Source organism: Larimichthys crocea, chromosome XX, assembly GCF_000972845.2.
Source record: "Larimichthys crocea isolate SSNF chromosome XX, L_crocea_2.0, whole genome shotgun sequence".
NCBI lineage: Eukaryota > Metazoa > Chordata > Actinopteri > Sciaenidae > Larimichthys > Larimichthys crocea.
The window spans coordinates 447,086-472,303 of NC_040030.1; the positions used below are offsets into that span (position 1 = coordinate 447,086).

The 25,218-nt window shown below is 42.5% G+C and overlaps 1 protein-coding gene across 2 annotated transcripts in view; it reads left to right on the forward strand.

Moving 5' to 3' along the window:
- The window catches only part of apaf1 (apoptotic peptidase activating factor 1), a 46,459-nt gene that overhangs the window by 12,585 nt on the left and 8,656 nt on the right, over window positions 1-25,218 (forward strand). Inside the window, exons 22-27 of one of the 2 annotated variants that reach the window (XM_027272175.1) lie at window positions 1,777-1,896; window positions 4,045-4,170; window positions 6,149-6,280; window positions 6,378-6,503; window positions 8,137-8,262; window positions 9,734-9,880. In XM_027272175.1, coding sequence (XP_027127976.1) covers window positions 1,777-1,896; window positions 4,045-4,170; window positions 6,149-6,280; window positions 6,378-6,503; window positions 8,137-8,262; window positions 9,734-9,880 — 777 coding nt within the window. The remainder of the gene's footprint in view (window positions 1-1,776; window positions 1,897-4,044; window positions 4,171-6,148; window positions 6,281-6,377; window positions 6,504-8,136; window positions 8,263-9,733; window positions 9,881-25,218) is intronic. The other variant, XM_019273171.2, reaches the window with a different exon arrangement.

The window sequence follows — 25,218 nt, forward strand, 5'->3', positions numbered from 1 at the left end:
CATCAGCGCTGTCGCCCTCGCTATCTGTCCTGTCAGCTGCACGTCAGGTCCACCCCAAACACCTCTTTCATCTCTCTCTCCCTCCACTCTTCACCGCTCTGCCGTTCCTTCACCTGCCATTTGTATTCTCAACGCTCTCCTCCTCCCTCTCTCCTGCTCTCTATTTTAATATTTTACTACGTCTGTCAAAACTTTTTTTTTTTTATTGGCCCTCTTTTTTGTTTTGTTTATCTGTCGTCCTCCATTTGTTCTCTCCTTGCTCCACTGCTCTTTGTCTTGATGATAAATTGTCGTTTGCAGGCAGAGAATGAGGTCCTAGTCTGAATTGTGGCAGGTGTGTGTTTTTGTACACGTGTGTGCGTGTGTTTGTTGCGTGTTATGCCCATTTTGCAACCGCAGAGGACATCCCAGAAAGTTCCTGTCCTATATTAAAAAACACACACACAGTCCCCTGACTTATTTGTGCTCCGACCAGGCCATCGCCCTACAGCAGAAAGCAACTCTAATTAATTGCAAGGTCCTACAGTCTTAATGAATACAAGGGGTTGATGATTTTAATTACAGCTCTTCTTCTGGCCCCAGAGATATGAGAGGAAAGGATTAGCAGACACGAGGACTTGATTAGAAATGGAAAGAGAATAATAAGACACTTGCAAGTGATGCACAACATGTACAGAAATCTAGTTTAAAGTTTGTTTTCTGTGTGAAGCAACTTCTTTTCCCATGAGTTGCTTCAAAAGTTGCTCTGATGTGAACTCACTGCGATGCCAAGAGTTTTAAAGCCAGTACTGTTGCAGAACAGCAATGCCAAAACATAACTGGCTAGTGTGTGTTGCAGCCTTGTTTTCTGCTTTGAATAATCAGGTTATTACTAACCAGGCTTATGTATAGTATCTTAATATTATTTTAGGTAATGACCTAAATATATTTGTAGAACCTGATATCAAAAACTGTTTATTTTGTGTTCAATTTCTGGTCAGACTGAGTCATTTGTCATCATCTTTTTGATTAGATACTTCTTGATTTAGTCAGATTTTGCTGTCTGACCTCATTTTTATTCAGGCAAACTGTTTGTGTTTAGGTAACATGTACAGTTCTTAAGGTTCTTTTGCTCTTCCTCGGAGTGAGTGAAGAATACAAAGAAAAATGCTGTTTTGGCATCTGTACTGAAACTTTGACATTATAACAGCACTGATACACAACCTGTTACGAGGTTTGGTGGACAGAGCTCTGAGGTTGCAGCCTCCTGTAACAGAAACAGCTGTTACAGATGTTAAGATTACTTTCTGAGAATCAAACAGGATTCACTGTGACCATTTTCCCTCTTTGTTTGTGTGTGATACATCGATTTGGCACCTTTGTTCCTGCCTTGCACTTACCCGGGAAAGTTCATCCACAGTTGCATCACTACAACTTGATTAACCAGTTATTTAAATGGAGTCGATATTAAAATAATATTCTTTGTTATATCAGCTCCTTCCAACAGGTTTAGACACATTTAAAGAGTCATTGATCCGCTGCGTTTACTGCTGTAGTCCCCTGAGCAAACAAAAGAGGGAGCCCTGGCGTTAGCTGGTGCTGGTGTCCACTGCAGTGAAAGGCATTCACCTCCTCTTTTTACAACCAGTTTACTGGAGGAAGAAGTGTCATATCTGCTTTGCACTGCTAATGTGAAGAATATACAACTCTCAGAAAGTTGCTGTGTGTTTCTTTAAGACTGATGGAGAAGTGTGTGCAGCTGTGAGTGTGTGTGAATGTGTGTGTGTTCTGTGGCAGGCAGCAGGGCTGATGACAGCTAGTCAGGTACTGAGGAGAGTTGGCCGCAGGATCCGACAACTGTTGACCTCCTTCAGGGGGTTGATGCTGGCAGTAGGGCTATGTACAGGAAACGTGCAGGTATGGCAGGGAAAGAGTCACATCTGTTTGTACGTGTGTCTCAGACGCAGCTCATTCTTCATCCTTTCACCACTTTGATGAGTTTTTCTTTGATTTCACGAGTTCTGCAATGCATCAGCAGCTTGTTTGCTCCCTTGGTATGGGTATTTAAAACAAGCGTTCCCCATCTTTCCTCTTTACATTATTTGTTTTTTGTTGTTTTTTTTAACAAACACCCTCAGGCATTTTCCTGACTGCACCATCACAGACAACCTTGATCCGGATGTGTAAAGCTCTCCAAAGCGGAGTACGTGGAGCTTGACAAACATAGTCAGGGTGTGCCCCGAGGCTTGTTCTGCCCGGGCACTTCAACCAATCTCCTCTGAGATGTAAATAGTTCAGCACCTGGTGAAAATCCCAAGTGTTACGGACCTTTTTGATTTTGATCTGGACTGAAGATAACGTCGTGCTGTACATTTTATTCCGTGTTTTTAAATGAGTGAGTGTTTTTCATGAGTTTCTGTAATGTTTGTGATAGTTTGCAAAGTTGCAGACTCCACATTTTAGAATTTATTATATCACTAGATATATAGAGCTCTATCTGGATGCTAATTAGACAAATTAATGCTTTGATGAAAACCACAAGAAACAAGTTTTTAAGTCCAGTTGTAATCTAAACTTGCATGCCTTCTTTGCACTAGTCAAATAGAATAAGTTAATTTTAGTTACACATTTTGTTTGATCCACCAAAGTCATGCCAATTCATCCTGTGTCTAACATGAATGTCTAGAAACAAATGTCAATCCATCCAGTAGTTGTTGCATATATTTCAGTCTGGACCTTCTAACCAACTGCACGACCAGCTGTCCCCTGAGCAACGCCACTAGCATGACTAAACACTTTCCCATTTTTGCTTCAGACCTCTCTAGAACCCCATTAAGGACTTCTGGCGGGTCTCTGGGTGGCTTTAACAACCAATCCAGTTGACCTTTCGAGTGCTTTCACAAAATCTCTCTCTCGAACCGGCTTTGAATATTCTGTGAAGATTTCCATCTCAAGGGCTTATTATAACAGAGTTTTATGCAGCCGCAGCTACCCCAGTGAGAACGGATGATGACATTTTTTGTCGTTTCCTTGAAGCTGGATCTTTTGAGCATCAAAGCTTTTTGTTCTCTGCCTCCCCCCCGTAACGTCTCCGGGGCTGTCAGACCCCCGGCAGCCCTCCACGGTCTTGACCAGCCTGAACGGTCATGCTCAAAGGTCACACTTTTTCCACCTACTCTACTTTCTTTGTGATGCGCTTAGCACCGTCTTAATCTCTCTCTACTTCTCAACGATTTATTCAAAATGTGAGTTTTTGTCAGAGTAAACTTTCTGGGAGACTTTTCCTCCCTGGGCACATCTCGTCAAATGAACCTTGTGTGACCTCTGGGTACAATAGAGCACTTGGTGAACTGTATTAACGTCTTCTTTGGCCAACAAGTATCTTCACTGTACACATACGTATACCCAATACAGTGGTGGCTCTGTTGGTTATTCACCACCACCATCCACTACTTTGTTTCAGACTGAAATATCTTTCACATTTTGAACAGAAAAAAGATGAAACTGGCTGACTTTGGTAGTGATTACTCTAAATTTCTTTCCTCTAGTACCATCATGAGGTTTACATTTTTGGTCTTAAGTGAAATAACTTGAAAACTTTCGGATGGATTGCCATGAATTTAGTATAAAGATCGATGGTTGTGATGTTGAATCTTGATCATTTTCATGATCCTCTTCCCTTCGCGTCTGTTTTTTTTCTATATTTTTTTGACCTTTTCCAGCTTTATTTGACAGAGATCACTGAAGTGTGATAGGAAAGCGGGATACAAGACAGCAAAGAACCACAGGGGTCGAAATCAAACCCACTGCAGCAAGGACTAAACACCGCCCCAAAGTTTAATACGCATACATACATCATGTATTCTGATAACTTCGATGGTTGCTTGACTATTCCTCCAGTTCCAGAATGAATGAAGAAGATTTGTGTTGATGAATCGCATTAACTCTGACTTTTTTTTCATCTGATACTTGACCCGACCTTTGTCTAAGTTGTCCACTCTTGTCGTTTGTATGTGGATTTGTACATTAGCACTTGTGGTACTAACGTTTCTTTCTTCCTTCCAGGTGTTGGAGGTGCCATCTGGAAAAACCCTAGCCACACTTGAAGGACACACGAAGACGGTGCTGCACTGCCAGTTCTGCCAGAACGGCCAAACACTTATCACATCCTCCGAGGACACCACCATAAGGGTGCGCTAAACTCCTATCCTCCCTCAGTTGCCCCTCTTCTTCTCTTTCTGCTCACTTTTACTCTTGGTCTCATCTCCCCTCTCACCCTCCACCCTCTTTTCTAGCCTAATTCATAGCATATTCTTTCACCTCCTCCCCCAACCTGCTTCCCATTTTTCTTCTCTGCTATTGATTATTCTCTTTCCCCTATCCCCCATCCCTCACCTTGAGTAAAACTGCCTCCTCTGCTGAAGCGCTCATCATCAGTACTGCAGGTCTCTTTGGTGCTTTCACCTTCCCCTTCACCTGTTACACTCTGTTACAGCGTCTCTGTCGGCCCTCTTCACCTCTCCATTCTTCTTTCCCCCTCTTTTGTCTCCTCTCCTGCCTTTTCACCTCTCTTTGCCGACGGCTATGCCGCTTTCGATAGCTCTTTATCTCCCTCCCCCTTTTGGGTTTACCGTGTGCAGCTAACTGTGTTTGTGTGCGAGTCTTATGTGTGCGTATTTCGGGCCGTTACGGTCTGTCAACTCTCACCGTTCATGCTCTGTTGCTCATTTTCCTCTCCTCTCCTCCTCCTCCTCCTCCTCCTTCATCTTTTCTTTTTGCTGACAGACCTGTCCACTGCAGCACTTCCCTCCCTCCCCGACAACGCAGCGCCTCGTTGCGTATTCATGTGGCTGCTGCTGCCTGTGCACATCACTATTCTCGGACCATCCGCCGCTTATTCAGAAGCCATTCAAATTCATGCCGTCTGACATGTGCTGGCTAAGAAATAGTAGCGCGTATTTAGATGTTAACGCAGACACAGACTGAATGTAAAGAGATCTAATGGCACTCATGTTAGCTGGTGATGAATTGCAACCTTTGGACCAATGATGGCTTCTGCTCAGAAGGAGAAAAGGTGCAATGTTGCACACACAAGGGCGTGATTGCCCACATCTTTGGACTCGGATGAACTCTGGTCATACACCTGCCTGCATAACAAGTCACAAACGAGCACTCTGTATACAGATGTGCAGGTGAAGAGTTGTAAATCCACAGAGCTCACCCACTGTACACCATGACGTGATCAGCAGGACGGAAAAATCTGTTTCTCCTTCCAGTTACGCCATTGTCAGACTATTCAGTCTTGATTTGTTAAGAACAACAGATCATTTGTTTTAAACGCCCCCGACAACCGTCATTTAATTTTTTACTTTTAACAAACCGTTAAACACCAGCAAAGCAAAAGGGAGAGTCACCAGATGGCAGGAGGGCTCTTTACAACAGCAGCTCACCTGCAGAAACTGGGATACCAAGAGAATCGTCGATCGTACTCTTGATTTCCATATTTAAAACAAAAAGCTGATTTTTCTTTCTGTTTATATTGGACCGAAATTGCCACTTCCCTACAAAATTGAAAAAATACAACAGTTGAATTTCTGGCCTCTAAAAAGTGATTGAAATATTACATCTCTGTATTGTAACCGCACACGAGGCTACGCTGCGGCCTCCATCGCCCCCTACAAAATGATTGGTGGATGCCACATGTCATAGCTTCTAATGAAGACCTTTCTTATAATTATAGTAATTTGATATTACCTCCGCGACCCTGATGAGGATAAGCGGTGACAGACAATGGATGTATGGGTAGTCAGAAATGGACACAATTATGACAAGAAAAATACCAGTTTTCCCTCATTAGCACTGCTGTAAATACTCCTTACACCTCTCACCTACAAGGTTTAGTCCTAAAAACATGTGTTGTACAGATTAGAGATCACATATAACATGTACAGAGACACATCAGTGGTCAGTGTCAGGGTCCTATTAGAATGCTATGGCTTGCGGGCAGTTCTCCCAGGAAAGTCTGCAGGATTGCACGCTGATGAAGAGCCTGCTGCTTTCACTTAACAAGGGAAACATGTGCCACAATCTGCGAGTCCTTATGTGGGTATTGGAAACTGCTGCTAAAAGTTCTCTGTCCCGGTTTCTCTCTCTCTGTTGCCCCCTGTAGGTGTGGAAGTGGCAGTCTGGGGAGTGTAAAGTCCTCCAGGGTCACAAGGAACAAGTCAGATGCTTCTCGCCGCTCTCCAACTCACCTGACAACACGAGACTGCTGTCCTGGTCCTTCGACGGCACTGTCAAGGTGAAGCAGACGCACACATACACCGACACTCTTGTCTCAGCAGCTTTAAATCAAATCCAAAATAAAATCTCTCTTTCTTTCTCTCGTTCTCTACAAGATGTGGGACGTAGAAAGCGGAGAGAAGCTTCAGGACATCGAGGCTCATCGGGGGGCCATCCTGTCTTGTCATGCCTCGCCAGACGGATGCCACTTCGCCACCACCTCTGCTGACAAGACCGCTAAGGTTCAACACTTACACACACATGGGATGAGACATATCTGTTTGCGCCGTCAGTAACAACGCGACCTATTACACATCAGCGTCTTCCCTCAGACCTCGTCAGAACTCATTACTTTGCAGCACAGACGCACGGATGTGTGGCCACAGCTGATATCCGAGGCTATAAGTTTCTCCGGGTATGGGAGGTGAGGGACCTTGGAGATTAGCTTGCAGCAGATGGCCCCCTCCCTGTGCCCGGTGAGTTTGCTCCAAGTCTGCTTGCCCACCCACGCCCACGTTCAGCCATCATTTAGTCTGGCTGCAGCTAGTGGGCCTGGCTGGCCCACATTGGACCCACCTCCCTGTCTGGATGTAGTTTTTTTTTTTGCCAGGTTGTCGTTTACCAACACTGCTGCGCTTGACTTTGGCCTGACTTTGACTGACTCAGTGGGCCGGAGATGCGGTTTGTAAGCTTTTCCCCGAGCAGCTCTAGAAAATCGTTGCCTTTCCTACTCGCCACTCGTACTGGAACCGTACGCTCTTTGACACCGGCGTGATTTATCTTCTTGGCTCACGTAAACGGCTGTGGGTTTGGTTCTCCATTCATACTTTTTTTCTGTCCGGTATTTAACCACGAATGACAAGTGGTGTCATGCAAAGCCGCCCTCTCAGGCTCATTTGTTGGAGAAGATGATTTAGAGCCACTGCCACCAAGTTTCACACGGGAATTCTGATTCGGTTCGACACTTCCTGTAGAGAGCAGCCACTGGGTCAGCAGCCAACCTGGCTTCTGTCAACGGACGGTAGTGGGAGAGAATGTGTGTTTTATGGATTTGGCAAAGATGATAATTGAGGTGTGTGTGTGTGTATGTGTGTGTTGTGGGGCTGGTTAGCAGCCAGTCACATAGTCCTTGCTCCCCAGACCGAGTAGAGGCTTCGATGGCTCAAAACACATATAAACACAAAGTTCCCGGTCCACGTCTATCCAGAGGTCAAAGCGAGTCTCAGCCACAAAAAGAAGGATTCTCTTTCTCTCTTTCTGACCCCCCCCCTAACATTTTCTGCTGACCTTCAGATGAATGGGACTTTATGTGCAGACATAGTTAGCCGGCTGCCAAACGAAGTGTCTAATTATGAGCTGTGTGTTATTTTTCTGTGCGGCGCAGGATGTGACCGGGGTAAGGAAGGGAGGAATATGAAGAAGAACAATGGATGAGAGACAGGAGGGTGAAAGAGTGAAATCCAAACAAAGTGAGAAAAGGAGGAGAAGAGCAGAGAGAGAGCCGGCGCTCATTACTGATGCAGCGCTGTAACAACATTGGCTCTGCATTTGGCACAATTATTTGTCCTCATAAGACCTTTTTAACAGGTGGTGACTGGTTTGAGCAACAGAAATAAAACCTAATTGTTATTATTGCCTGTTATTCCCAGATAAACGCTGCTGTATTGCAGGTAGAAACATGGTCATAACTAAGGGTAAATCACTTTAGGTCTATAACAAGGTGAAAATTAACTAAATGTTTCCAATAAGTGCAGATTTCTGCAGTAATCGAGTCCGAATTTGTACATTTCTGTCATATTTTTCATAGTTCATGCACAATAGATGTATCGATTTCTGCTTTTTCAGTCTTCTTGGTGCATTTCTTTCTGCTCCTAGTTGTGGCACTGTGAATCCTGGCAGTGCGTCCACACCCTGAGCGGCCACCTTGACTGCGTCCGAAGCTGCCGATTCTCCTGGGACAGCCGACGCCTCGCGACGGGAGACGACAACGGAGAGATTCGGGTGCGTCTTTCTTAACCTTTGCATTTCTTACCTGAGCTTAGTTGCTGATCTGCTGTGGCAATTCAGGCTCATTAGGCTTGTTCTGCTGTTGCCTTATTGCAAAGTGTCTAAACACAAAGAGGAGAAGTGGAGAAAGTGGGGAAGGAGAACATTTTTAGAGTTTTGACAAAAATGAGGCGGTAAAAAGAAAAGTGGAGGGATCGATGGAGGTAATTTAGAAGAAAGTACAGACTGCAGATGAGAGGTGAGCACAGACTTCCCGCTGAGCCTCCTGCCTCAAGATACTCACATTATTGCGTCCACACACACCGAGTGGCATTATGTTAGTAGTATGAGAACTAATGGCATTGCCTTAAACCGTCTAATTTGCCGTGCATCATACAAAAACCGCAATTACACCAGTCAACATTTATCCCAGAGATCACCCCATAATTACAGCTCATCACTCATTTAGATAAAGTGCTTACTAATGCTGCGTGATTGCTGCAGTGCGTAGAGGAGGGGTGAGATGAAAGGAAGGAGGCAGGGCTCCCTCTCAGATGTGGAAAGGGGGGGCAAGGAGCTGGAGGAAGGTTGTGTGAGAAGTTGGGATGAAGAGAACAGGAAGAGGAGGAGATGTCTGACAGTAGGAGGTGAAGGAGACGACTCAGGCTGCCAAATTGGATCCCCAAGGCTTTGGAATCTGCACCGCTCGTACACAAAAAAAAACAAAACACACACACACACAAAGTAAATGAAAAGTTAGACTGTGTGAGAGGGGAAGAAGAAGAAGAAGTCATCCAGCAACGTTGAGCCTGCAGCGACGAATGACAAGCGTCGCGTCGGCCATTAAGGGGTTAATGCCCTCTGGTGGCCTCTGAGCCGAACTGCTCCATTATCCCGAAACGGACGAATCCATCAGATCCAATTACATAAACCACACTGAAAAATCTCAACCCCTGTTTCTATGGAAACAAATGTGAGTCACTCCGCACAAAAAAGCATGCCAAGTGTTAAATATAGCCGTGCGTGTGATGTGTCATTGTCAAACGGGACACGTGAGCAGTTGTGTAACAGCTGCAAATCGATGGACACGATGCGACGGTAGAACCGCGAAGCCTCTTTTCATCACGTATGCAGTGCATTATGGGTAATTTCTCACAGATTCACTCTCTGCAAAATTCTCACTTTCCTCTCTTGTTTTCCACTTTGTTGAGCATGAAGGCTCAAGCTTGATTTAAAAAAAAAAAAACGAAATCTTGTCGCAAGGTCAACTTGCTTTCAGCCACATTTCAAGACCTTAACAAACAGAGGGCCTTTGCTCAGTTGTCATGGAGACGGCGTAGCTGTTTATCACATAACCTAGTTATGGAGTGTTTATCACATCCTTGTTCAGAACACAAGTTCCCATGACCACATCTTCTGTTGTTTATCAGTGACATTTACTTTCTTGGTTGCTTTAATAATGTTTGAATGTCTGTTCACATCGCAGCTCTGGAGCGTCAAAGACGGCTCGTTGCTGAAGATTTGTTCCCGGGACGGTAAAGACGGCATGGACTCACTGCACGGAGGCTGGGTGACCGACCTGCACTTCTCATCAGACAACTCTCTTCTGGTCTCCACCGGTGGCTACATCAAGGTATGTCACCACGTACTACACGTTCAGACTGATGTGGTTACTTAAAGTCTGACGTTGTTTGTATGGAAAGTAGAAGACTTTGGGCGTTTTATGTCTTTATTGGAGAGTCGACATTACTGGGCATGTTGCAGTCTATGGCTGGTGGAGTATGATCACCTTTTTTTTGGGGAATTTGCCTTTTGTTGATATGCATCTTGCAACCATGAAGCTACCAGGACAGAATATTTACTTTTTGAAAGCAAATGAGAACCGAATTCTCGCATTAAATGGCAAAATAATGGTGCACAAACATTAAATATTGAAGCACGCAGTGATTTATGTACTCCCAAAGTGTTGGTAGAGTTATTAAAAATAACCTTTTTTTAATATATACAGTAGCTGTTGAATTGTTGGCATTCTCTGCTGTAGATACAATACAGACGGCTAGTTAAATACACCGTGTGCCTATTCCTGCTCACGTTTAACCTTGAGCATACGCTGAAAACAAAAATTCACTCCTTAAATGTGCACGACCTTTGCTGTTCTCAGTATATTCACGTGTACGTAAGAGTTGACTGACCTATGTCTCGGTAAACAATACAAACATGCTCTCAACATGCACCATTGTTACGTTAACCGGAGGAGCATTGCAGTGGCGCAGGTTTACATAAAACTGCTCAATACCTGAGAGAATGATATCGATGCATCCTGGTGACGTGACTGGAATAGTGTGTGTGTGTGTGTGTGTGTGTGTGTGTGTGTGTGTGCAGCTCTTTATTACCTTTTTTTTTCTTTTACAAGAGATGGGGTCACAGAGCGGGCAGTCTCATCCATGCTCTGATTGGCTATTTGTTCAGCAATGATGTAATCCTCAAGGGAGAGCAGTTCTGATCGATGAGGCTTTATATCTCAGATTACTCCCGATACTGTGTGCGAGGTTGTGTCGCGTGCGCGAATGCGTGCACGCTCGCCTTTGTGTATACCTCCCAGTGTGGGTCGAGGAGGATGTTACTGTTAAAGGCAGCAGTTGTTTTTTTGTTTTTTTTATAGACAGATGGCCAAAAACACATCATAATCTCGTCCACAGCAGAATCCCGTTGACAAGATCATAAAACCTGGAAATGAGCTCAAACATAACGAGAGCCCCCAAATGTACGCCTTTTTACTCTTTTATATATATATATTTTACGGCATTCAGAATGAAGAAGATTTCCAGAAATTCAACTGTCATCGTTTTTTTTTTCTTAAGGTACATGCACATGCAGTTTAAGGTGCTGAGAAAAGAAAAAATCCCTCGGTCAGCTATTAAAAAAAGAAAGATGAGGTGCTAGAAAGGCCCACGAGACTCGGTCGCATGACATCATATGTGAAATAGTGACATAAAGCTTTGAATTCACTGCCTCTCTAAAAGAAAAGAGCAAAAAGGTCGTACTTGAATCATGTAACGCAAACCAGCCAACTGCTGACGGTGTAGATGACTGGGGCCGCTTTTGGCTGTAGTATTACATAAAAATAATGGGGCTTGACAATGAGGCAAAAAAAAATCATTATAATAATTCATATAAACATTATATTACAATATAAATGAAAGGCTCTGTGTGTAGGAGTTAGTGGCATCCATCCGAGCCTCAACCTCCCTTTCCAAGCGTTTAAGGGAACCTATGGTGGCAGAGGAGCTCGCCAAAGAACGCGAAACGCCCGCCTCTAGATCTGGTGTTCGGTTTGTCTGTTCAGTTGTGTTATTAAAAATAGGATTTATACCGGGGTTCAGATGTTTTGATCATATAATGTGTGTTTCCTGTCTTTTGCATGTCTCGTGCACTTCCCTTATTTGGACTGTGTTTTGAGGATGGCAGGAAGAGATATCAGTAGTTCAAGGACAGGAGAGACAAGGACATGAGAGACAGGACTGGGAAGTGTCATTTTGATACATACTGTAATGTTCATTGTTGAGCAGACTCATCAATGAGGGAGGTGTCTGAGACAGCCCATTTAAAAAATATAAGAACCAACTGTTAGAGCTCCTCGAGGAGCCTTTTCTCTGTAACCCTCTTGTGTGTTGCACTGTTAAACGCTCCTTCTTCTACAAGAATAATAAATTCAACTTTGATACTTTAAATCCAGTCCTCCTTATTCAAGGATTCTTGCTCAAAAAAAAATTCTCGTAACAAGTTGCACGGTGGCAGACTCACTGTGGAAGAAGACCCATGATGTCAGATATGTCAAAGTCTTACACACTGGTCTTTGAAGTCAGTTTTTTTCTGCTGAGCTCAAAGATTCCCAGAAGCTTAAATACTTGTACATTTTAGGTTAATACTAATTTGCTTTCTTTCTAAGAGTGAGATCGAAAGCTTAGCATAGCATAAAAACTGGACACAGTTGGGTCAAGCTTGCCCGACACCTCTTTTAATAACTTTTACTAATTAACACGTTGTATCTCAGTTGTTCAATCCGTGTAGTGACTTTCTTTCTTTGAGCTACGCTCAGATAATCGATTGCTGGCTTAAACTTCCGAGTGTACAGACATGAGACAGACATGAGGGTGGTATTACTCCTCACATCTAACTAATGAGCCAATAATAGCTACCAAAACATAGAATTATTCCTATGTTTTGGTATCACTGATAATCCACTGATATATCCTTTGATTTGTTTATCAGCAAACTTTACTGACATGGCTGCTCAGCTTGATCACAATAACGCAGAGCTCATCAGCTTCGCTTTCCGTTGCATCATCGTGACAGTCATAATTACTCTGGGAATTGGCTCACGGATCACTCCATTACTCAGTTTCATGCACTTTCTTTCTGCTCTCTCTCTTCTTGAGCAAAGCTGCGTTGACTTGAAGGATCAGCGCGTGGCTATGAGGAGCAGTGATGGATTATTATGCCTGTCTTAAAGGGTGAACCCCCCCTCCTGAGTCGAGAGTGTTGATTGATTAATCGCATTGTGTGTCAGTCGGACAGCTATGAGAGGCCATCCTGTCTGTCATTGTAATTACCATGACTGAACGTGTACTTCTTGTGACAGATAATATAGCCTGTAGAGTGAGGAAGCATAATAATCTATCTGTCTATCTGTTTTAATGATTATTACCAAGGCGTGTCAGCGGGCTCGCCTGTTTTGCAATCAGCAAATGTCTTGAAACTAAAACTTGGTAATTATGCTCAGACACAGTGCTTTAAACAGACTCGTTATTAACCAAATTGATATTTGAAAGCTGTCTCTCATACCTTAGCTGACTTAAAGATATGACAACACAAAGGGAACGGTATACCAGTGTGGTCAAATAAAATATTTACTTGAAAAAGTCTGTGTAATTATTTTTCTGTCAGTCTTGGAAGAAGGCCTGGCAGTCGTCTGAACGTCTTCATGAGGATATTTGGTTTGTATTTATCCTCAGCTGGTGTAAGGGAGAGATTTCATTACGAAGGATCAGTGAGATTCTGTTAAATGTGCATTTGGATCATGGATGTAGACTGATTGATATTGAAGTTTGGCTTGACAGCTCTGAACTGAAAACTATTTTTGTTTTTATAAACTTCACAACATAACTTAATGATAAAATAAAAGGGCATGTTGAAAAATTAAAATAAAACATTTACAACTTACAGTGACTACTAGTTATGTAATATTGAAACCATCATGAAAAATGACTCTTTGGAAAGAAATGGTGAAAACTATGTAATGCCAAAGGTGTAATTACCAAGTGACTCTGCAGATCCCCCTCAGTGTTTTAGCGTCTTTGAGCTCATTGTTTCAGTTTTTACGGCCCGCAACTTTGTTGTTTCCTTTTGTATGTTGCTGTTTTCAGTGATAAGGCCAAAAAAAAAAACTGGCTGCACGCTACCTGCCTAACATCAAACAGCAAACACAGCAAAGTTAGCAGCTAAAGAGTCCCTATCGAGGGAAATGTAGGTGGTGGAGACCCAAAACAGAGATAAAAGGAGAGTGAATATTGGACTTGCATTGCCAGAAAGTCGATTCCAAATGAATGATTATGCACCCGTTTGCTAACATGTTATCCATGTTATCACTTTATGAGGTGGTGTGTCAGTTTGAGCTACCACCCAAAGGGTAAAAAAAGAAACACAAACACAACATACCACTTTAAAATGCTTTAAATGTAGTTTTTAGAGGATGTTGCAGAGTTTCATTGTGCGTTGAGAGTCACTGTGTTTTAATATTTCCTAGTGATGTGAGGTGAAGGATTCAGACCGAACTTTATCAGGCAGCACACATTTACAATAACATACAGCTCTAAGCTCCGGTGAATTATTTTGCATGTACAGAAGAGCAAACAAATCAAAATGTGAACACCATGTCTATTCTGTTTTAGGGGCTATTTGTAAATATCAACAAGATGAGATTAATTTAGATTACGTGTTAACATTTAAGCATTATTGTCTAATTACTACAATGGTTATTTCATTGATTACATCCATTGAAATTCACTCTTTACTACAGTCTTCTGAAAGATCCTTACACAGATACTAACTATACATATGTTAGGAACACACAAATCCTCATTGCTTTGAAAATATTCCTGGAAGAGAATTGTTGGAAAAAAATATATTTATATGAAACAAAATAAGTAGAACCAAGCAGAGAAGGCATGTTTTTCTTATCGTGATATGATTCAGTGGACAGTTTGCAGCTATCAGATCTTCTCTGATCGCGGCTCTAAACATCAGAAGCCGTCTCTACAGAATGACTCAGTGTGTCCGAACAGGATGATGTTGTTATTGGTCGGATAAGAGCAGGAGAAGTGACAGCGGGTGATGTCTCCCATGGTTCTCTCTCGCTTGATGCATCGATATGACGCAACGCGAGGCTTGTAGCGTGAGGACCCTCATTGTTTGCCTCTTTTCTATTTGTTTCTTTGCCTCCCAGTGTAGAATGATGCGTTCTTGTTTGTATCTGTCAGTACTCCTGCCTTAATCATCTCTCAAGCTGCTTTTTTTTTTCCTTCTTTCTTCTTATCACTCCCTCCCTCTCTGTATGGCCGGGTGAATGGTGTGAGCGTAATTAAAAGCAGCGGGATATTGTGTGGGGGTATATGTGCTTGTCCAATCCCCTGGTGTGAGTAGGTACCTGTGTCGAGTGTTTAATTAAACATTTGTTATGTTTCTTATCTTTAGATAATAAAAAAACATATCTTATGGACTTGTTTTGGTTTAAAATTGTAAGTGTGTGTTTCAGCGTGTGTGTGTGTGTGTGTGTGATGAAGTGGTTTGGTCCAGACCTCTGAGAGCGGCTGTTACATCCTACACTGACTCCCCCATCAGTCCTCCTTCCTTCTGCTCAGGGTCCTGCCAGAAAACGCTGTACCTGTCTCACACCTGTGCCACACACACACACACACACACACTCTTTCCAATCTGTCACAGTGCCATGATGCAAGAGGGGAGGCGGCAGGTGTGAAAAGGCTCATCCTGACTGCCCGAACACATACACACACACACACACACACACACACACACACACACCCCCAGCATCCCAGAATAATTCACACCAAGTCGTCGTGTCGCAAATAAAACCACAAAGCACTCAACAAATTTCCCTTCTCTAAATGTTGACAGGAATCTTTCGAACCTATTTTTAAATCGCGAACAGTTCCTCAGATTCAAAAGTGTCTTTTACTAACCGAGTGTCCTTATCCTTAATAAATACCGCTGGGTACTTGCAGCTTTGTTGATTTCACTAAACCAGCTGTCAAAAGGTGAGGCTGAGGTGCCATCTCATCCGCAGGCACGGCAGATCGGTTCTGTTTTACTTTGATTGGACTTGCTGATGCAACCATCACACAGCTCATTGATTTCTAAAAAAAAGGTCATTAGTGGTTAATTAAAATTCAGGGCAAGGAATCCTATAACCACGTGAGGAGAAACTCTTGAATCAGTTAGTTAAAGCAACGTTATGTAAGATTTCGTCTTTGTTGCAATTTGGCACCCCCAGTTTCAGAATGCGACACCACTGTCACACAGCTGTATACAAGCATTTGTCATTATTACATTATTTATGATCCAAACCTAGCGAGTTGACAGCTTTTCAAACAGCCAAACATCAAGCAAGCGCAGCAGCAAAGAAGCCCAGCAAACAGCCAAACATCAAGCAAGCGCAGCAGCAAAGAAGCCCAGCTCGGTGTCTGTCTCACCAATGACTAAAAGTCTGAGATTTACTCTTGTTCGACTCTTGTTCTTAGTTTCCTCCATCGTCGACTTCTTGGGTCTCTTTGTGTGCCTTCAGCTATGTCCAAGCAAAAAACTGAGCCCAGTTACATAACCCGATCACCTGGCTCCAGTTCTGGTCCAGGACACACACACAAGAAATTTAGAGTTTCCTCAGCTTGAAAACTTCCTCTTACAACGGCCCTGTGTTCACGAGTATTCACCAACACGCCAATCCTGGGCAGTACGGCTAACTGAGCAGAGCTAACAGCAGCTACAGTTCACAGCAGTTTACTTTGCTGAAACTCTGTAAATCACAGTTCAGTTAAGATCACAGGGAAAACCGGAAAACATTTTTGCCGTAAAATACGATGCAGTTTCACCAAAAATCTGTGAAATAGTTCCATAACGTAGAGTAGAGCTCAAATGTATGTGGTGCAAGAAGAGGCGTGCAGGGTGTTAAGTGGGAATGATGGAGGCAGCGTTCACCCGATTACAAGTCAGTGTGAATCCTAATGACGATATTTTAAGCTAGAAAAGTTCCATAATGTCGCTTTAACCTTGAACAGCTGAACCCCTTCTTTCCTGCTCAGCGGTAAAACTCTCAGGTGTATGAACACGGTGATGTTAAAATAGAGCACGCAGGATATCTTGTTGCTCTGCTATCTCCTCCATTTCCATTACAACAACAGTCCTGCTTCTTTTGCTGCTGCGGTGAAAGCCTTCCCAAAGACAACAAACATGTTAGTTTGGCCGGATTTCTTCTCATATCAGGCACACAATGCAGTCCAGAAGCTGAGTACGGGTTTCCAGTCTTCTCTCTTATTTAGTTTAGTCATAAACTGTTGATGCTACAGTTCAGAAACTTTAATCCTCACCCACGTTTTTTACCTAAGCTGTCTAAAAACTTTCTATTATCGGCACCTCAATTTGAAAACTTTCTGCTCATTGTCAACTCCTTCGGCAATGAGACGTCTTCAACAAAGGTTGTTGTAAGGAAGCCTGCATGCCATTTATTTTAATCCGCCACAGCAAAAGGTTTGACATCGCTGTAGCAAGCTTCCCAAGGGTTATAAGGAATAAAAAACATGTTTACTTCCATGTCAGTGTTATGTGTCCCCCAGAGGGAGCTTGTGCTTCATTTCAAAGCAAAGTATAAATGTGGCATCAAACATGTTACTGCCACTGTTTCCAGTCTATTTTATTTGGGTGTGGTCCAACAAGCTGATCAACTTCTCAACAGTGCACAGACAAGTTACGAGATATAGTTCTATGAATATGCGTGCAGAGGGTATGAAATGAATTAGTGTTTCTTATGGCAGTCCATGGTTTTTAATAGTGTGTTTATTGTTGATCAGTGTAAAGCCCCGATCAAAACAGTGTTTGGCAGTTAATCAGTTAATTTAGATTGCATTCATCAGTGATTTGCAATTTCAACTTTGGTGACATCATTTTGCCCCATTGACCGATAGCAAACAGTGTTGCACCTTCTACTTTTACTCCATAAAAAAATAAAGTTTGTAGACAGTTAAGAGGCATGAGTCGATGGTAATGTACTCTTGAATTAACTGTAACTTCATCATACTAAACAGACTACAAACAGGCTAGATAACAGTCAGCAAGAGAGCTTGCGTGACTGACGTGCTCCTGGCTGGTTAGTGTGACACACAGATCATGTGTTACAAAATATAAATGATATATTTTTCCGTAGTGCCACTAACTTGAAGTCCGATTTTATAGATTCATAGATTTGTTCAGTTCAACAAAGATAGCAAGTTGCTCTTCTTATTCTTTTTTTTTCTCTCTCTCTCACACACCCACATGTTCACACACCAACATTTGTAGTACACACACACACACTTCCGAACCTTGTATTCCCAGATGGATGGGAGTGTTTTAGACGACAGTTCTCTCCCCTGTCACCGGTGTTGTCAGACATCACTTATCAGCGAAGCCCGTGACGGAGGAGAAAAGGGAGAAACACAATTTCACCTTATCTCACCTTTCTACGCTCCCTCCCTCGCTTTCACTCTCTATTCTCTTGTTTCCGAGTTCCCACCTGACCCGCTCTTTCCGTGTTCTCCTTTTAATGTCATCGCTCTGTTTCACACCTTCATCTGTTTTGTGTTTTTTTTCCTCTCTGCTGTCATTTTTTGTCTCTCCACTTCAGTGACCCTGATGTCTTAAAGCCGCCCGCCCTCGCAAGCTTTCTTCATTTTCACACACGTGCACTATGTTTCTACTCTGTGATGCTCCATGCTTACTTTGTGCAGTAGGTCAGAGTGAAGCCAATTTCAGAACTCTGGGGATTGCTTTCACCCATCGGGTCTCCGTCTGTCTCAGTCCTGCTTTCTCAGCCCGAGACATCATCGTTAAGGAGGCATCCGCGGCTAATGAACTGCTACAGCCGGTCATCACTCTAAGCAAGAGTCAAAGTGAGGCGGGGAAGGAGGGCGGGGTAGACGTGATGAAATGAAGGAGTGAAGGTTGCGCTGACCTCCCCTCAAGAGACATCTGATGGACGGAGAATCTGTCAAAGATCAGGAAACAGTTGCGTGGCAGCGAGCGAGCGGGTCGGGGCTGAGCTGAGCAAAAAAGGAGAGAGTGGGAAAGTTAATGTAGTCATCTCTCTGAGGCACGGATGGCGGATCAAGCAGTCAGGATTCTTTTTATAATGAGATTGACTAAGCCATAAGTAAACGTGTCTCCATTTTCCCTCTCATGCAAAGACCTCAGTGATTTCTCTCAAGGCTACAACATCCATCAGTCCAAATATTCATTAGTCCCTCTCTCAGCCGTCTCAGGATTTATTTTCCCCCCGTCTGCCTCCATCTGAGGTCTTTTTATGTTTCAGATCAATATGACTTGTTGCATATTCAAGTTATTCTGGTTGGAAATAACAACAAAGCATCCCTGAGATAGTTTATGATGAAGTGTCAAAACAGAGAATGCAGGACGGACATTAGGAATTTTAGTTTGTTTTAATTAACAGATTATTGTTTCGCTGAAGTTTAAGGAAAAGCTGAAGATTGCATCTTAGAGACATAGGACCCCAGTTTTATTTTTTACAGATGTTAATTTGCATAATTAATCAAAGATAATATGTTAAAATAAAATAATCCTTTGATTATAAATCTCCCAGCAACTATCAGGAGCCAGGTTTCTCCCTCTAGCTCTGTCATTTTCATTCTTAACACAATTGTATCAGTCAACAAGTGACAACCGAGAGCAGCGATATGAAATATTTCCACAAAAGACTGAAAACGTGCAGCATTATCCCAGTGTTTAGATTATACCGAGCCTCCCCGTTCTCTATGACAGCTGGCTTTTCACCACACTTTTTGACAGCAGCGCAAACGACTATAAACACTTTTGATTTCCCACGTGGTCGAGTCGAGTGTGTTCTTTCAGCACTTTGACCCTTGATTCCACAAAGGAGAAACTCCCCCAAACAACACCTATTAAAAGGTAAAAACAAACCAAAAAAAGGAAGAAATGTCAGCAGAAACAGGAGGGAACTATCTTTCAGCTCGATAACACAAGGTAAATAAAGCGCAAACATATACACATATTGGGAATTGTAAAATGATGGCATTAATGATTTAAATCCACATTAATAAAGGGCAACAAACACCTGTAAGAACAACAAAAAAAAGCGTGCAAACCTGTGTAGTTTGTCCCATTTTCACTCAGCTGCTGCATCTCCTGTAAAGATCCTGTTTGCACAAGAAAAACACATGTGAGCAGCAAAACGTGGCTGTCCATTTATATGTGGTAATATGTGTTACTTCAAAGTCCTTCCCTACGTAGAAGAGATCCAGTTCTTCACAGCTCAAACTGGATGTCAAACTTCAACAGCACACATTCACATTCAGACCCTAGTGGTTTAGGAAAAATCATGGCAGGCTTTTAAAGTCAGCTATTACTGTAAAACTGCCACGTCTCCTGACTGAACTGCACCGTTTTTTACAGTATGGCTGACTTTGAGGGCTGTGTATATCTTTTATCCCCTCGGGTTTTTAATGTTGGCACGTTGATCAGGACGGGCCTGACGGAGAGTTTTGACGCATGATTTATTTTTTTTAACACATTAAAATAGGACGCTTTATGAATAGTCTATTTATAACACTTTATTAATAGCTGTGTCATTTCTTGTGGCAAACACGGAGTGGAACATTTTTGTTTCCTCTGTTTTTTGTTCTTTTAATGTGCTTTGAAGAAACGGCAATGGCTGACTTCCCTCAGAGGGTTCATTAACCTTTCATCTGATCGCCAGGCAGAACTTTCCCGTACAGCAACACAAAGACCGCTCTCTTGGTTATCACTGTCACTGTATGTTGGTTAAACAGGTTAGTTGCACCCCTTGGCTTTTTTTTACTTTGATTCCTGCGACCCCCATCTCTTCAGAATCCTGGAGAATGAAATTTCAATGACTGCTGTCTCTCTGTGAGGACTTGTATGTAAATGAGCCAGTTATAACAGGGCCACCGCGTCGGTTCAGTTTTGATTTCATTCAATGCCTTTTTTTTCTTTTTTTTTCCCGTCATGCTGTTTGAGAAGTAAGCACCCCGCAGTGCTGCTTCAGCGCAGCGGCAGACCTGCCTCTAAAAATACCTACACACACTCAGAAGATGCAAAACAGCTCCTGAATGTGCATTTATCTTTCTCTCAGAATCTATCGCTTTTGTTTTTTTCGAGAGGCAGATTCAAGATAGAGGCAGATTGTGGTCAGAGTAGATGTCTCTCTGCTTCGAGACAAACCAAGAACGAAGAACTTTGAAGGGGTTAAGCTCGGAACGAACGTGACCTGGTTTCTGTGCTCTTGTTTTTCAGGCTCGGGGTATAAACACAAGCTGGTGAAATATTTATCTGTCTCTAGGAGGCAGTTGTTTCCCCAGCGTTGCTCATTAAGCCGGGGTTAATTGTCTCTCTGGCTGGAGAAGAAGGGCCTTTGTGTGTGTGTGCGCAAATCATAGCGAGACGAAATGAGGCAGAGTGGCGACGGGAGATCGAGGGTGAGCTGGCGATGGTGTATGCTTTGTAAAAAATGTGTGGCTACACATAAACTGACTGACTTTCTCTTATTTTATCTTTCCTGCTCAGTTTTACACTCTTGTGATAACTTCTTTGTCTCACTTATTTTCTTCTTTTTCACACTGGATTCATTGACTTGAATCTCAACCGTTCCACCCTTCATCCCACCAAACCCACCGATCTATGTTCATCATCGTGTGTGTGCCGTTGTTCTGTGGTGCGTTCGTGTTTGCTGGAAAAGTGTTTGTATGAAGAGAAATGAGCATCAAAGCTGGTGACACTTTAAGATTTTGCACATAAATGATTGTCAGTCAAAATAACATTCATACATTCATACATACATCTTCTTATCTACAAACTCGCCCAGTTTCAATAAATGCAGAGTCATTATACAAATAAATACTAATATAAAATATTATATGTATCTGTGCATTTCTAGTTCATTCATCTAATCAACATCTTTGACATAAATTTAAATCAATTACAGATTGTCAAATCTTTGTGTTCAGATCACCTGACCTGTGCGGATTCTGGATCAGTTGCCAGGCAACAAGCACGGGTACAAACCCGTATAAGGACGGAAGTGGTTTTTGTCCTGATCAAACAAACAAGATGTAACATGTTAGTTAGAGAGTGTTGGAAGTGTTGGTAGGTAGATTTTGCCGTGTCCCATGAATAAGCGTATTTCCCAAAATGTCAAACTATTCCTGTGCAGGTGGGGGGAAAAAAAAAACCTTCAAACCTTTTAAACATTCATGTGCAATTAGGAGACAAAAGCCTCATTTTCTCCAGTTTTTAAAAAACATTTTGATGCACGCAGGCAGAAAAAAGGACAACAATGCAGTGTGAAGGAAGATGATTTAAGAAAACGCTGAAACTTCCTGTAGACCACCTGGTTCAGTGGCCTGAGAGCAGTTTTACATCAGGGTTTTGTATCGCTAAACCTCTATCAATCTATTCAGAGTAAAGCGCTGGTGTGAAAGAGCTCTTCCTCTGCACTTTGTCTCCTTTCTGTTCATTTCCTTCTCCCTCTCTCACTCCCATGATCTTTTTCCTTTTCCTCATGTATCTCTCTTTCTTACTCCCCAGCTCAAATGTTCTCTTTCCCCTTTCACTTTTGAAATCTCTTGTTCCCTCTTTGTGTTACGGTGTCTCTCTCTCTCATGTTTGCTTTAATGGATCTGTCCCCGCCGTCCACGAGGACCGAAAGAAAAGATGCATGTGAGTGAAAGAACAATAAATGGAAAGATGTAACATCTCTCGGATTCAGTTTTCCTGCTCCCAACGATCCATATTCATTTCCATTTCCTTGTTTTTCCCCGTTCGTGTCTGCGATGAAAAAGAGTTGCCGGTGGAAATAAAGGATTGCAGGTGAGAGAAAGTGAAGAAAGAAGGGACAGTGTGTGAGGCAGAGATGTGTAGAGGATTGTCTGGGCATCAATATTTCAGAGGATGGAGCCTTGGATGAATAATTCAACCCTGGTGTCACGCTGTTTCCCTCACCGCAAGACTCTTGGCCTGGTCACACACACACACACTAAGTCCCTCACTTTTTCTCTCTGAAATGGAGGTAGCCTTACAAAATCGCCTGAATCTACTCCAGCTGGTATCCCCTCTTTCTTTAATCTCCCTCCCCTCCGGTCTCCATCCAATTGTGCAGCATCCTGCTGGCTGTTGAGTGTTCATAATTTCTTATAAAGTGTAGAAAACTTCACCTATTCCCCACGGAGTTTATATCGGAGCTATTTATGTAAGAGGAAGATGAATTACTTCCCTCCACCCCTCCTGAAAGACGCAATTGTGCGTTTGCACACACCTAAGCGTCGCCCCGGCCCCTCACAAGAACACACACGGATATGGTATTTCCGTTGTGTAAGTGGTGCTGACTTTCCCCTCAGGTAGCCTGAATAAGCAGACCTATTTAGCTGGAGGAGAGCGAGCGGTGAGGGCCCGTCGGAGCAGATTTGGTGCTCATCTGCTGTTAGCTGAAAGGAATCCGGGTTACTCACAATCCCGGCTTCTGCAGATGTGATTTTTGACCCATGCGTATGTGAGCGTGACATTAAGAGGAAGCTTATCTGTACATGCAGAAGGGTGTGGCTTTGCAGATAACCGTAGCAGATGACACATGGGTAAACTTAACTGTGTCAAGTCATAAAGTATAATTAATGAATCCACATTTTTGAAGGTGTTTGCTCCTCATGTAGCGGCTCGATATTAATCTGTCGGATCTTTTTTTTAATTGATCGAAGGGACCTGGGTTTCTAGTTTCTGTTTGTAGTCCGATTTAGTATTGATTAGTCACGTTTGAGCAGGATTTGGTTGCAGCAGTCCGTGTGGACAGGAAAAAAGAGGTGGAACCCATTGGCTGTCGTCTCATGACAGTTTTTAGATTTATATTAGCTTTTTTGTCTGAATTCATATGCAGATATTTGTTTATAGAGATGAGCAGAAATGTGTTTTTCTTGTAATTCTCACATATGAGTCTTGGCCTGGATGTCTGTTATCTCTTTTCCAAATACCCACTGGCTACATCAGAAGCCCAGAAAGTCTGGTCATTGCCCCCGAGAGGCTAAATCGTCTTCACACAATAGCCGATAGGTTCCAAGATTAGTTATTTATACGTATTCATTAGTTATTTTATTTATTTAGTTATTTATTTCATAAGAAAGCAGACAATGGTCAAAAGTATTGAGGCCCAAGGGGACATCCTCAAAAGATATTCAGTTTATTGTCATAGATGATGACAGAAATCAAAAAATATTCACACATCAGATCACATTTTTTTCATAAATAATGTAATATAACGATTCATTTGAAATGATTATCAAAATCTGTTCGTTCTGATTGACATTTCATTACATTCGACTAACCGTCGCAGCTCTTCCGAGGTCCCTAAGTATTAAAAACACACATCAGAGTCACGCAAGACAATTCAACAGCATCTTTCTTCAACAAAAGCTGACTACAACCTCCATGAAAGGAGGATTTATTGCAGGACTGTTGTATTAGACCGCATTAGTGTATATCACCACACGACAAACAACACAATCACATAAAATATTAAAACCAATATAAATCTGTCTACCAACATTTTCTTTTCCGTTTATGGCGTAGCAGATATCTCTTTGATATCGCGGGCATGGTGGAAAATCAATCCGCAGGACAGTGAAGTACCTTGATTTGTCATGTGTTAAATTTGAACATACATTCCTGTCTCGATTTATTTTCCAAACCATTTTCCACATCTCAATGCACACGACACGAAAAAAACTCTCTTTGAAGTCTGACTCCATTTCTGTATATGACTATATTTATGAACCTGCCACCAGGGAGAGAAGCTTACACACAGCATGCAATATAATAAGCTTGAGATGAGTGCTCCTCCACACTTGTTTTGGTTATGGTAACATAATCTTGAATCAGTCAAAACTAACTTTATACAGCTTTGTCTTCCGACACTGTCTGTTACATGATCTGTCATGTCACCATTGGGCGTTATTTTAGTACTTGTTGTCTCTTTTATCTTGTTTTTATCTGCTGGCTTTGAATTATATTTCGAGATCCCCTGTTGATTGTTATGTCTTTTTTCTATTTACATATATTTTTTAATGCTGTTTTTAATGCTCTATATCTTATTTCACATCATCTGACCTTTCACTGGAACCCAAGTGATGACCTTTGTGGCTTTGAAATGGAGTGCCAACGTGAATGTCCACTTGAGACTGGCTACAGACTGAGTCACTCTCTATAAGCGCTTATAACAAAATGTCCAACTTCACAGCAGAAATAAACACGTTCACAACCTGGTACAAAAAACTGTTTTGGTCTCTATAGCTAATTTTCCCATTCATGACAACTGTACTGAGGGTGAATTTTTATAGAACTCATCTGTTCAAATTATATTAAGGCTTAAAGTTATGCAGGATTAACAGTGTGGACGCTTTGATTGACAGGTAGGTGCCATTACAGATGGTTTGTTTGAGCAACCAGGCGTCATTCAGCCCGCCGATGCCGATATTTAGATTAACCAGGAGGTGGAAGACACAAGACTGCCAACACGGCGGCAGAAAACTTGTGGGTGACGTCACGGATACGACGTCCTTTCTTTATACTGTCGATGCTGGAACCCAGCTGTTGTTCCTGGCTTGAGAA